Source organism: Epinephelus moara, chromosome 19 (assembly GCF_006386435.1).
Source record: "Epinephelus moara isolate mb chromosome 19, YSFRI_EMoa_1.0, whole genome shotgun sequence".
NCBI lineage: Eukaryota > Metazoa > Chordata > Actinopteri > Perciformes > Serranidae > Epinephelus > Epinephelus moara.
Window position 1 is genome coordinate 6,326,559 of NC_065524.1, and position 13,968 is coordinate 6,340,526.

The 13,968-nt window shown below is 42.7% G+C and overlaps 1 protein-coding gene across 2 annotated transcripts in view; it reads right to left on the reverse strand.

Annotated features, from left to right (window-relative positions):
* ltbp1 (latent transforming growth factor beta binding protein 1) overlaps positions 1-13,968 on the reverse strand; it is a 222,823-nt gene that overhangs the window by 163,486 nt on the left and 45,369 nt on the right. For both annotated transcript variants that reach the window (XM_050070671.1, XM_050070670.1), the window contains exon 3: positions 9,255-9,603. In XM_050070671.1, the coding sequence (XP_049926628.1) occupies positions 9,255-9,603 (349 nt within the window). The remainder of the gene's footprint in view (positions 1-9,254; positions 9,604-13,968) is intronic.

Below are 13,968 nucleotides of genomic sequence, written 5' to 3' on the forward strand. Positions count from 1 at the left end.
AGGTCTCAGTGACCTTTCACCATCAAAATCTAATCAGTCCATTAGATCCAAATGGATGTTTCTGCCAAATTTGGATATATTTCTTCGAGGCATCCTCGAAATATTGCAATCTTGATAATGAGACAGACGCAAGGTCAGAGTGACCTTGACGTTTGACCACCAAAATTTAATCAGTTCATCGCTGAGTCATTAATAATTTTAAATACTACCAAATAATACACTAAATCAGTCAGGTTGGGAACCGATAGAGTGACACATTTCTCCTCGCATTTAGTGTTGCTTGAAATATGTATAATACATTTGACTGCAGCTGAGTACCTTAAAACATTTAAATTTCCCGGGATTCCCCAGATAGTGTGCTTCTGCTCCTAGGACAGAAAATGTCTCACTTTCAGGAAAAATATGGATCCCTACACCTGACTGACCTGATAAGATGTTCCTACCTGGGGATTATTGCTCTGTCTTTTATCCTATCAGATGACAAAACCACTTTGTATCTAGAACCAGTATGAGAATGGCTTCTTGTAAGAAATAAATCCCTTCTGCAAATTGAGAGCAGCTTTCGAGGACACAGATCTGGTAGCAATTACTTGTGCATGTGCATACAGAACCCCTCTTTGCGTTTTACAGAGTGCATATAAAACACATCACATAAATTGTATTCACAAACATTCTGAATATTAATCATCAATATCAGAACTCTAATCTGATCTGTGTCAACATTACTTGGACCCTGTGCCAGCTGATTTTGGATGTTTCCATCAGCATGCTGCTGTACCATTGAGCTGGAGAGCAGAGATTTGTTTGGAGTCTACGTTCATCATCTGTGTCTGACTTGACTGCACATTCTCCAGCTGTCTGCTGTAGTGACAGGCAAAACAAACCAACAGTTAACCACAGCAGGAGTTAGTGGCATTTTACCTCTACTTATGAAGTGCCGCAAGAAATATTACCTATTATTACACTGATGGTTGGTGATAATAGGAGTAAACTGGCCGGGAAAACCACAGTCACAGCCTTCACAATGAGTTTTTTAAAAAATAAAAATAAAAATTCTTCCCTATGCTCATATCAGCAATTTTGTAGAGTTGGCTTGTAGGCTTCACTATTCAGCATGCTGCCAACCAGTCAGCATGCTACTAAACACACTGCCTGTTTGATTATTAACAGAAAGCATCACACTAGGTTAGGATCATATTTAAAAAGACACTATACTTGGACTTCATCAGTAAGCTATGACAAGTTAGTAATGACTTTAATTAAGCTTGCAGCAGACACAGGGAAATGCTGACGAATAATCCAGGTAAAAATCCACACAATACACACACCGAGACCAGTGTGCCAACACAGCAAGAGTCTCTGCTTAACAGGGAGTCACAGGTCATAAGGACGAAACTCACACTGTTACGACAAGGCAGGCAATCTCCAAGCAGCCACAGGAACAGGCAGACAGAAACCAGGAAGGCAAAAGCAGAACTCGTGGTCGGGGACAGAAGGCTGAGGCAATTACCGGGATTCAGGCAAGGTTGGCTTGTCAAAGACAGGCAAGGTTGGCAACAGGAAATCAGTCTGGGAAGTAGTGCTAGAGAGTCTTGCATGCGAAGAGGTGAAGAGCAATCTGGCAGTGAATGTGTGGAGGGCGGGAGTCTTTATACTGAGCCAGTCAGTGACTGAAAGCAGGTGAGTGGAGTTGGGCTGATTAGGTGGCAGGCTGAGCAGAGCAGGTGAGCAGAGTTGCCTTGATGAGATGGGTGTGGCTGGCAGTCAGAGTGGAGCAGAGGTGGGGTAAATGGAAAAGTACTGCATGAGGTGAGCAAAGGAGCAGAACTGTGACAGTAACACTGCAAACATTAGGCCAATCCTGTCCCAAAAAGATGCAGAAAAATTGGTCCACGCTTTTGTTACCTCTAGGCTGGATTACTGTAATTCCCTACTATCAGGTAGCTCTAATAAGTCTTTAAAAACACTCTAATCCAGAATGCAGCAGTACGTGTACTGACAGGAACTAAGAAATGGGATCACATTTCTCCTGCTTTAGCTTATCTGCACTGGTTCCCTGTAAAAAATTTTTTACAAAACAAACAAAAAATTATAGATGCTGTGCAGCGATGGGTCGGGTCCAGGCATTTTTAGGCAATTCTAAGCAACAAGGAGAAGAATTGGAAGACATTTAGGAATTTTGCATCAGCTGAGGCTTGAACTCACAACCTCTGAGACTAAGAATCAATTTCTATCTCACTGAGCTAATTAGTCAGTGACAATTCATGTGTAGCTTCACAAACTGACTAAGCCAGACGTGCAGGTTTAGCAGTCGTCCATGCATGGAAAAGCAGATTTCAAACCACTGTAAAAAAAATTCAGTTATCGAAACAAAAATCTGAAAATACATATACTGCATCTAGACAGTATGGAGATGTTGGTGATTTGTTTTTAACAATGATTTATTGGCTCCATAAGTGAAAAACTGATGTTTAAAATTGCCATTTTTACACTGACTCCAATTGTTCGCATAGAGCAAAATTCAAAATGCTGTCAAAAATTCACTTTTTGAGATAAAATTCTGAAATTTGCCACACATCATCTACCATGACTCTAGAATTTTGTCATTTTTTTCATGAACATTGAAGATTTATTTAGCAAGAATTTGTATGTATATGTTTACAGTACTGTTTACAGAAAATCTGAGAAACGTAGTTTTTGTGGGACAGTCTGAAGATGCTCTGTAGCAAGTTTGGTGTCAATTGAGCAAAAATTTCGGGAGGAGATAGGTTTAATAAGTTTTACAGTTTTTGAAAAAAAACAGAGTTATGAACTTCATAATTTTTAATAGGTTTAAATGTACAAAAGTTTCTTCAGTATTGGGGCTACAGTTTGATGAAAGTGTGAAGTTGTAGCACGTATGGTTGATTTGTTATGAATTTTAAAAGTTTTGAACTTTAGACGCTTGCTGTAGTGCAACCATCAGGACTATTGGCTTGAGTTTACAGCTGAGGATATCTGGCATGAGACTGGACCTTTGTGCAAAGTTTGGTGAGTGTACACCCATGGGAAGTATGATTTCCTCGGAAGAAGAAAGAAGAAAGAAGAAAGAAAAAGAAGAAAGAAGAAAGAAGAAGAATACCTAGGATTACAATAGTGCTGCCCGGACACTATTGTAATCAGACTACAGACTACATTATAAAAGGTCCGTTATTTATTAATCCCTCTGTGTTTTTATAGTTTTACTTTATATCTGCTCCTGTTGCCTTGATAAAGTTAATACATCACGCCGTCATTTCAAACTCAACACTTCCTGACTTGTTTCAAATTAAATGCCCCTTATAAGCTCGGCTGAGAGAATCCCTCCATTTTCTAAACAGGCTTTTATTGTGAAACATTTGTATGAACTTGGTTGTGGAGGATACAGTAGCTTGTATGTTTACATACGGCACTTCAAATGAAGCTCCTGCTGTCTGCTGGCGCTTTGTACGTTACTACAAGCTCCTGCTGTCTGCTGGCGCTTTGTACGTTACTACAGCAACATTTCGGCTGGCACATGAACAGACACAGTGACTGAATAAAAACAGGACAAGAATAACCCGATGACATCACACACGTCGTGAAAGACGACCAGGGACAATTGGTGAGTACCATCGTGTAGTGTGTCATGTCTGTCGGCCAAGTCACGGCACTATTTTATGACTCCACAATCATGTAATGTGACATAGTGACTTTCAGAACGGGCAGAAAAGTTGTGTAGTGTGTACCAGGCATAAATCTTCCTTTACCGTTTCTCCCTCTTGCATGTCGCTCATTTTCAGTGTGTGACTGCAGCGTGCGCATGAGAGTGGGAGGGGCTGCTGTTGTCAGATAGGGAGAGACAGAGAGAGAGGTGAGCGGTACGGAGCTTCAGAGTAGAGGCAGACATTTTTTCAGGAGTCCCGCGGGTCACGTGATTCCCATGAGATTCTCACGGGATGGGAATCAGTTTCACTATTCGTCACGTGATTGGGATGGGATAGCAAAAAAGTCAACGGGAGCGGGCAGGACTGGGAATCATAATTAGGCCTGTCGCGATATGCGATAAGTCGGTTAATTGCACGGTAAATTAAAAGGGATTAATTGTCATATTCATGCGTGTTTGTTTTCCTCGTCTCTCTCCACCAAAGAGACTGGACGACAAGAGCGTTCACTGCCGTGCATCGTCTGGCAGCCAGGTGAGTTGGTTCATTAGCGTAATGAACGGAGGGAAAGCTCTTGTCATCGAGTGTGTTTGTCTCTGTGGGGGAGGCGGGGCTATGGGCTACACACACACACACACAGTGCGATCTTCGTGAGGGGGAGACGAGGCGGAGAACAAAACAGAGAGTTGAGCGTAAGAGAAAGACAGGGAACTTGTTCCTAAACCAAATGCCACGGCCCCTGTGTGCGAGTGTTTTGGATTTAAACCAAATGACAGAGGGCAGCCCAGTAATTTGGACAAGCTGGTGTGCCGGGTTTGTTCTAAAACCATCTCAACAAAAAGAGCGAATACGACCAACTTAACTGCACACCTGCTACAACAGTAATGCTGCTCTGATGCTTCAATATTAATAATCTAATGATGCCATATATAATAATATCAGTCAGAGGAACCAAACACTACTTCTACTGCAATACTTAAACTACATTTTTCTCTCTCAGAACTGGTTCTTATGACGTGTTGTCTGACCACATCAGAAATCAAATGTGTTTGTCATTCTGAACAGCATCAAGGTGGAGTGAATGTTAAAATAATTAGGCAATAAACATCAAAACACAACATTAGATGTCATATTTGGGTTTATATTCAACTAAAGTAGGCATTGTGTGATCCATGTACTATAGATTTTTATTTTATTTTTATTTTTTTTACTGTAACTGAAACACAACACGGGAGCGGGATGGGACGGGAGTCATTCTTGTGGGATTGGGACGGGACGGGATTATTTTTGTGGGAGTGGGATGGGACGGGACTGAAAATCCACTCCCGTGTCACCCTCTACTTCAGAGCTGCTTTTCTGAAGCAAAACAAAAGTTTACATGTTCTAAAAAAAGAGAAAACATCGCAAAAAGTTTACATGTTCTAAAAAAAGAGAAAACATCGCATGTCCTGTGATGTGACCATTGCACATGCGCACATTGCGATGGTGAAGTTCAAACGATAGCGTACGTGGTATCGGATTGGTCATAGGCTGTACTCGCCGATGCCACATTTTAGGCATTTCCGATACTGGTATCGGTATCGGTACAACTCTAGTGGTTACTTGAGTCTCCATATCCCATAGTGAGACATCGAAACAAATGCTATGAATGAGACGTTTAGGTTACTTGTATAACCCTGGTTCTCAGAGTAGCATAAGTGAGATGTCTCAGCAGACAGCCCTTCTTGCATGGGCGAGGCGAGAAGAGGTGCTAATTTTGAACAATGCTGCATTGTAGTGCAGGCTATTTTATGGTAGGTGGATCCATCTAACGCTGACATCGCAATCACCAGCCAATCAGGATTGGCGTAATGAGATAAATGCTTCTGAGGAATGCGCAGGGAGGCGTATCCCATGGTGAAACATCTCACTCATGCTACTCTGAGAACCGGGGTTACGCAAGTAACCTAAAGTTTTCCTAGAGACACAAAAGTGCTTTGAGGCAGGGCCAAATGCTGGTACTGAGTCTCACAACATTTGCTACCAGGCTGCAAGCAGCCTTATGACTTGCAAACAACAATTACCACCTGGCATTGGTAGACCAACACCAGGTAGACAAATTGCAGTTTACATCATCCATGTCTGTCCAGACTCGTGTGTAGCCATGACAGTAGACAATGCTTCAAATATGTATGTTGCAGCAAAGAAGGTCGATACGTTACGTATACATACGTACAATTTCAAGGTGGACACCCACGATTAGTGTCAACAGTTCAGTATCTGACCAAATGTCTCCTCTTTTGTTCCAGAGTAAAGGTGTTGAATATTGTCCCCGAAAAAATGGTGATGTCACTGTGTTGTTGTCCTTTGACCTTTTAGATATACAGTGTCATCACTTCATCATTTTATCCTATTATACATTTAAAATTTTGTCAGAATTAGCTTATGAATTCTTGAGTGATGGCCAAAAACATGTTATGTGAGAGCACAGTGACCTTAAGCTTTGACATCCCCATTTAACCAGTTCATCCCAGAGTCAAAGTGGACGTTAGGGGTGGGCGGTATACCGGTTTGTACTGAAAACCGGTATTTATTTTCGTTATGATATGAATTTTTCATATACCGCAATACCGGTGAATAGCCCAAACAACGTCCGGAACGTGCGCGGCGGGAAAGTGTTTCAGCGGGGACCCATTTCACCGCTGCACACCACAGGCACGCTTGAGCGGGTGAGAGTGAGAGCATAGAAAAGTTTAGAGGCGAGAATGGCTGCCGGAGAGAGTCCTGAAAGCAAAGCAACTGTACACGATGACCCAGAAGAACTCATACCAAAAAGAGCAGTGTTTCCCCTATATGCAACTAGCAGCGGCGCACCGCCGTTTACAATTCTCCTCTGCCCTCTGTATCGCGCACGGCGGAGTTTCGCCCCGATGCGCACACACACACACACACACACACACACACACACACACAGACAAAGCGCACACACACAGGTGAGCACACTAGAGCACGGCTCGGGCCGCATTTTCCTGACCGAAGACGACCCGTCCCGAGTCCGAGACAGTTACGGCCAGGCTCCACCGGGCACGTCAGCGGCGCGACACGTCTGCAGCGCGAGTCCCGTAGCAGCTCGCCCCCCTGTTAATCAATTACAGCGGCTCCACCGGCAACGGGAGCGGCGCGACAACCCCCGTCTGTCGCGCGACAACTCTCTATTTTACGCGGCTCTTCTATTTTTGTCGCGCTACGCTCCCCTACGCGACCCTCCAGCAGATAAAAACTACATGAAATAGTGTGCTAAACGAGCACAATGTGTTTTTAAATGAATAAACCATTATCAGAGGTGATATGTGATGATTTTTTTTCATGCATTTACCCATGTTTATCCGTGACATTGTGTAAATGTCTGTGGCGGAAATTTGAAAGCGAGTAGATGACAAACAGTACAGTAAACTTGTAGATAACTCAAATATATGTAATAACTTAGGTGGAAAATGCTTTAACATTTCATGCAGCCTACATGCAGCCTCTCGGCTCGGCAAACAACCCCGCTGGCTTCTCTACGTGTCGCTTCAGTATGCAGTCAGTGGAGCCCAAATGAATGGAACGGAGCGCGTGTTGTGTTCAGGCGTTGTCAGGTAAATAACAAATTCCGGCACTTGAATAGGCCATAGCACAACACAGCAGCATGTCAAGTTGGCCGAACCTAAGCAAAATACCGTGAAACCGATATGATTTTTTCTTAAAACCGTGATATGAAAATTTTGTCATACCGCCCAGCCCTAGTGGACGTTTGTGCCAAATTTGAAGAAAATTCCTTTTCCGTTTGTGAAATGTGCTCATGAGAATGGGAAAGATGTAGGGCTCTAGTTTCCCGGCGCAGCGCAGGGTGGCGCAGGGTGGTGAACCCCGCGCAGAGCTAGTTTCGAGCAGCGCAACCCGAGGTGCGCTCAGTTTGGTAGTTTGGCAGACCGAGGTGCGCTGAGATGGGTGTGGCGGCGCAGCAGGGGGAGGTGTCGACAGATCCAGCTTGGCGCAGTGACAGTTTCGTGCCAAAAGGCTTCGCCGAAGGTGCGCTAAAAGCTCGCCAGCTGAAACCAGGTCTACTGTCAGCGCAGGGGGAGCGCAGCCGGTGTAAGCCGAAGTTTGGCTGACCGGCGGACAGTGCGCACACGTCACCAAAACCTCACAGGCAGGTTTCCAGAATATCAGGCACATTAACGATGCAATAAATACCCAAAAAACCACTATTCAATGCAACTATCTGCAATCAGCACATAAATGTATCTCTATATCGACTGTCCCGTCACATCTGATGTCAGATCAAAGGGGATTGGCACCGTTTGGCACGTTTGGCACGCGTAATGGAAACCCAACCTGATTTGATTAACACAGCTGCAAACTAATGAGTTCACATCCCTCTCAGCCAACCACAAACAGCCACAGCATCAGATAGGGAGTATATATTCAGCATCTGTCATCTTAGAAAAGTCAAAAGAAAAGAAACAGAGTGAGACTGCGAGAGAGAAAGAGAGAGCGCGCGCGCACGAGAGAAACGCAACATTGATTTACAATTGTGGTGACCTCCTCCCAGGCTACCTTTGCATCATCAGCCCGTGGAGGTCTGCTCGCAGTTCCGTATATTCGGACACTGCGAGCTTGGACCTCCCGGACCAAAACATCAGTTTCCTCCTGGGAGAAGTTTGGCTGTCTGACGCTGCTGCTCTCTTCTGCCATGGCGAATTGAGTAAACTCTCATTACGCCTTCGCGCGGCGCATTTAAGGGCGAGGAGAGGGGCTCATTTGATTGGTGTGATGTGTGTAAAACCCACTCCACGCCTTCTCTCCTCCCTCTTTCCGACTTGCGCCGGTAGGAGGGACGGAGGTGGGAAAGAGGAGTAGCTGCGCCAGCGCGCACGGTGTGCCAAACTTGCAAAATCCGCCTGGCCACACCCAGTTGGCGAAGCGCAGGTGCGCTGCGCCTCCGCCGCACCCGGTCTGCGAAACTAGAGCCCGTAGTGTCACAGTGATCTTGACCTTTCAGTGTTTCCCCTACCATTATATTAGGGGGGCGTCCCACCCTCCAAACGTCACCCCCCGCCCACCCCTTGAAGGTGAAGTTAATTTTATTCAATTTTATTTTCTATATAGCGCCAAATCACAACAGAAGTCATTTGAGGTTACCTTTCTTGACCGAACCTGACCCGACCCTGATTTTTAAGTCCAAACCCAACCAAAGCCCAATATAGTTTGTTACCTGATATAGTTATTGTTATGGACAGTGTGTAAATTACCATCAAAAAACTGCTGTTATGCACAGTCAAATACGGTGCTCGCACAGCAGCGCAGCGCAGCACTGTACACACCCTCGATTGGAGTGGAGCCTGTGCTGTGCTGTCCAATTGCGTCCGGGCGTTGTCACGTAAATAATAAATTCCAGCACTTGAATAGGCCATAGCACAACACAGCATCATGTCAAGTTTTCATTTAATTGTTATCTGAACAATAGTGACTAGTGACCCTCTCCCACAGTCAGTACGTGAAACTACATAAATTTGAAGTTGGTGGCATGGAGCTCAGCTGAAAGGTGGTACTTGTAAGTATGGTACTTACTGTTGTTGGATGTGCTGTTGGATGTAATGCGGTCGTACAAGCTGGGGGGCCGGCTTGACACTTAGCTTCATCTGGGCCATGTTGTTGGAGGGAGTGGGGGCAGAGCCATAACCATTAGGAGGAACTTGCTGAGGTATGGGCCGCTGGGGTACCACATTGTGTCCATTAGTGTGTCCATTTGAGTTTGCAGTGGTGTGCCCGTTGGTGGGCCCATTCCCAGGCACTGCTGGAAAGGGCTGTGTGGGCACCGTCTTCTGTTCGCATGCCTTCCCCTTTGAGCCAGGCTTGCAGACACAGAGCTGAGGCCTGAGGCACATTCCTCCGTTCTGGCATTGAGGGATGCAGTTGGCTAAAACACAAAACCCAGGCAGAGCAGAGAGAAGAGGAAAGAGAAACAGATGGAGAAGGAAAATGAGTGATGACAGTAAGAGATACAAAACACAGTGAAATAGATGCAAGCATGCAGATAAACTGGACCTAATGTTTCATGATTCTAAGCGCACACTCTTGCACATGCACCTCACTCTGTCATGCATTGTAGGATAGCCAAAACAAGTAGGTTAGGAAGTAACAAGTCAATCACACTTCTACAACAGAAAATAACAATCATATGACACCACTGCTTTAAAGTTAGATCTTTAAAGACGCTGACTACAAACTCTGGTGCATTTGCCATTTAACTCCAAAAAGACTAGAATGTCTTGTTCTGCAAAGCTGAATCTCCCATGTAGACAAAAAATGTACCCTTGGGCACTAAAGTAACCTTGAACCTTGAAAGTTGTAAATTTAACTGGTCGTAAACCGGTGTGGACCAAACACCTGGACTGAGAATGCTTGAAACAGTGGATTAGAGAGATGAGTTGTGCTCGTGTCCTCCTACATGTATTTTGACAGTTCCTCAATAAAAAGTGAGGTTAGGGTTAACCCTCTGCTTTCTTTCTTTGTCCTGTTTCTACAGTGGCCCTGAGAGCTCAATGCTCTACAAATGAAGTAAACACACAAATAGACACAACACAAAAAAAAAAAATTCACAAACTTATTGACGCATGCGCAGCATTTACAAAATGTGCTGCAAGTATAGAAACATGCTGCAAAAAGCTCACAACACTAAGGAAACTGTTTCCAGGGGAAAATAAAAAGCAACGACTCGGCTGGGACAAGCTTGCTGTTGCCATGGTTTTTGACTTATGAAGTTACTGAAGTCAGCTATCCTTCAGTGGTGTTAGAAAATGACCTAAAATGTATGTTCTTTTGTCATGTTTTACCACTGTCAACACAAGATTCAGATAATGTTGCAGATTTCTGCTGATATGTGCTTTTAACCTTTTGCTTATTAGCCTGTCAATTCGAATGATCTGACCAAATACACACAATTAACTATAAAACAGGCTAACATTATCAGTCCCCCCAGAAAATCGCGATCTTGCGATTGCAATAATTATCACAAATTCAATGAAAGTCTGCAATATTTGCGGGGGGCTTGCAATTTTTCAAAAGTCCCGCGATTTTTCCACGTTTTTCCGCATTTTCCAGCCAACCGGAAGTCGTCGCACATGCGACGTCATTTGAAACGTCATCAGACACGTCATCAAATGTGCTAATGGCACTGCAGTATAGAGAAGCGCTCTGTAGTGACGCAAGAATTTGCACTGTTTAAATGCATACAATATGTGTTAAATGTATTAAAATGTTATGTTTACAGAAGATGTAGCTTACATGTTGTTTTACAGTCACACTGTCTGGTTTGAGAGCTACAATATTCACTCAGGATTTTTTGCAACATTATTGGAGTCCATGTTTTAAAACTAATTCAATAAAACTAAAGAAGAGAACCATAAAAAACATTTGCAGCTATTTTTGTAATATTCAGCATGATTATTATAGCAAGTGATTGCATGACATTTTTTTGGAGGGAGTAATTTTTAAAAAAAAAATCACTTTTTTTTCTCCTTTTGTCATTAGCCACAATTTTTGTCATTTGCTGCAATTTCCTGCAAAAATCACTTAAAAACTGCCACAATTTCTATCGCAATTTTTGACAAAACTGGCCGCAAATTCAAGGTTTTTTTTGCCGCGAGATCCTGGAGGGATTGCATTATGTTAACTGGCTGGCTAACACTAGGTTAACAGTAGATAAGATAAGATAAGATAAGATAAGATAAGATACACCTTTTTTAATCCCACAGAATTGATAAATTCCAGTGTTGCAACAGTCAAGAAGAGAAATTTAAAAAACTTGCAAAGACAAAAAAATACAAGAAACTGGCTCAGCTGAGCTACAGACAGATGACAGCTCATTGACAGCTGTCAGAAGCCGAAATGATGAAAATGCGTTCGAGTGACTGGTGACAAGTCAAATAATAATAGTAGGAATATTGTTTAGTGAACAAAACAATCATAAAGATTGCCAACGACAAAATGACATAACTATGAAAATAATAATGACAGAGAAATGCATATGTAATTTTACTGTGGTGAATATAACCTGTTAGAATCCACCATGTACGCAGTTATAACTTACAAGTTAAAGCTAGATACACAGCAAAGTAACAGTAGCAGAGCTCTCCAGGTTGACCTCCATCTCTGGTGACCATCTTTTTTATCGCCAAGGTAACAGATATATGAACAAGAGGGTCAAAGTTCAAGGTCTAATGTTATGAAAAAGTAGTTTGTCCCAATTGTGTGCATACTGCAACAGTACGTGCTTTGTAAGGGTGGCTGTGGTACCTACTAAAAGTAAAAAGAAAAAGTAAGCAATTCAGAACACATCCCTCGTGTGTCGAGGCTGTGTGCATCACTTTTTATTGTCCCCTGAAAACCCTTTCCATTGTGTCTTCCTGCAACACGTCTTAATTTGCAGCATAAGTCACCACAGCAATGCCATGCATGTGTTTATTTACTAAAGTGATATAAAATATCATTTTTTTATTATTATTTTCCACTTGACATTGACCCTAAAATATTATCAGGCTATTTCAAGGTACTTGATTATATGACAAATTAGTTTTAAAAAAAATTGTATTCTTAATTTAAGAGCATAGAATTTCAACAAAATAAGTGATGTAGTTTTACATGCCAACCTAACAGCTGGCCTCAAATATTCAGTCAGAACTAAACAAAGACGATCTCTCATTTATTTAGTCTGTAAACAACAACGGTAACTCAGAGTGAGATTCAGATTCTGTACACATAAGTAGTTTAACAAAATAAAATCTACCTCAAACTACTATATGTGTGTGTGTGTGTGTGTGTGTGTATGTGTATATATATATATATATATGTGTGTGTGTGTGTATGTGTGTATGTGTGTATATATATGTATATATATACACATACATATATATATATAAAAATCAGCAGGAGATTTCCTTCTCTTTTAACTAAATCCTTCTTTTCCCACCAGGACCTTTATGCTCTGCCATTTCTCCTCCAATCATCATGCTGTAACCTGTGACAGGCTGTTAGCCACAAGCATCAGGTAGGTTTACATTACCAAAGATTTATGACAAAATCATTGACACAGACTCCCGTGTGCACACGGCGAGAGAGGAGAGGGAGAGAGGCTGTGCTGCTGCAAGAGGAGCCGCTGAATGAGTTCCCTCTGAGCGGTAAGTCACTTAAAGAGTCTGAGAGGTCCGAGGCTGTTCATAAAACATTCAGGAGGACACAGTTTATTCCACACCACTGAAGCTGCTCCTCTTTTTGGAACCACTGCAGAGTCTGCAATAATTTCGCTTTCAGCCATGCTTGTTGTTGCCGTGGGTAACAGTATGATGTCAATATGTCAACAAGTCAAAATACTGTGAGTATCACGATATGATTTTTTAAAATCATATCAAGGATTATAACAGTATTTTCATGAACAAAATGATATGGCACACACCTACTTGACACTGATTGTGCTGACTCATCCTAAGCACCTGTGTTTTGTCCCCATAATTTTTCTGTATAAATATGGAACAAAATGCTAACTGTTTGCTGTTCAAAATATCATATAGGTTTTGAAGGGTAGAGTAAAATCACAATGACACATGGGAAGATTTTTTTTTAAAATGAAGTTACTACTGCTACCGTGTGTCTTAACTGGATAGGAGCATTTACTCTGTATTCTATATTTGACTAGTCAGTGTGGCACAGTGTCTGAAAGCAGATGTTCCAAAACAAGAGTCTGAGTTAACAGCACTGATGTACTGAAAGAGATGGAGCTAGGCTTGGATAGGTTGTGATCTGAATATCAGGAGGAGAAGCTCATCTCCAATGTGCTTCAAGCCAATTTAACCCCTATTCATAATTACATAAGATACAGTCATCTGGTGAACAGAGCAGTTAACCTCCTGTTAAAGTTTTAGGCTCATTATATAATTGTTTTAAGCTTATCACTTTAGAGGATCTGACTTAGGACCTCCGAAATTCGGGGTTGTTGAGTTAATGTTAAAGGTCACCTCAGCAGCTCAAGTGCAAAGCTGTCTACAGTTAGGATTGGGGAAAAATTGATTGAACTGGAAAATATTACAATATTTTTGTGTGGTAATACTGTACAGGGTCCGACATTAACGGTTGCCCGAATGCCCGGGGCAAGTAAAAATAGCCGGCGGGCCAGCAGACCCTGCGCAGACATGCCCGATCGGGCAAGCAGCACCGACTCGGACACACACACATACCAGACAGCCTCTCAGTCCTTAGCCGCTAACGTTAGCTCATGTACAACACAGGT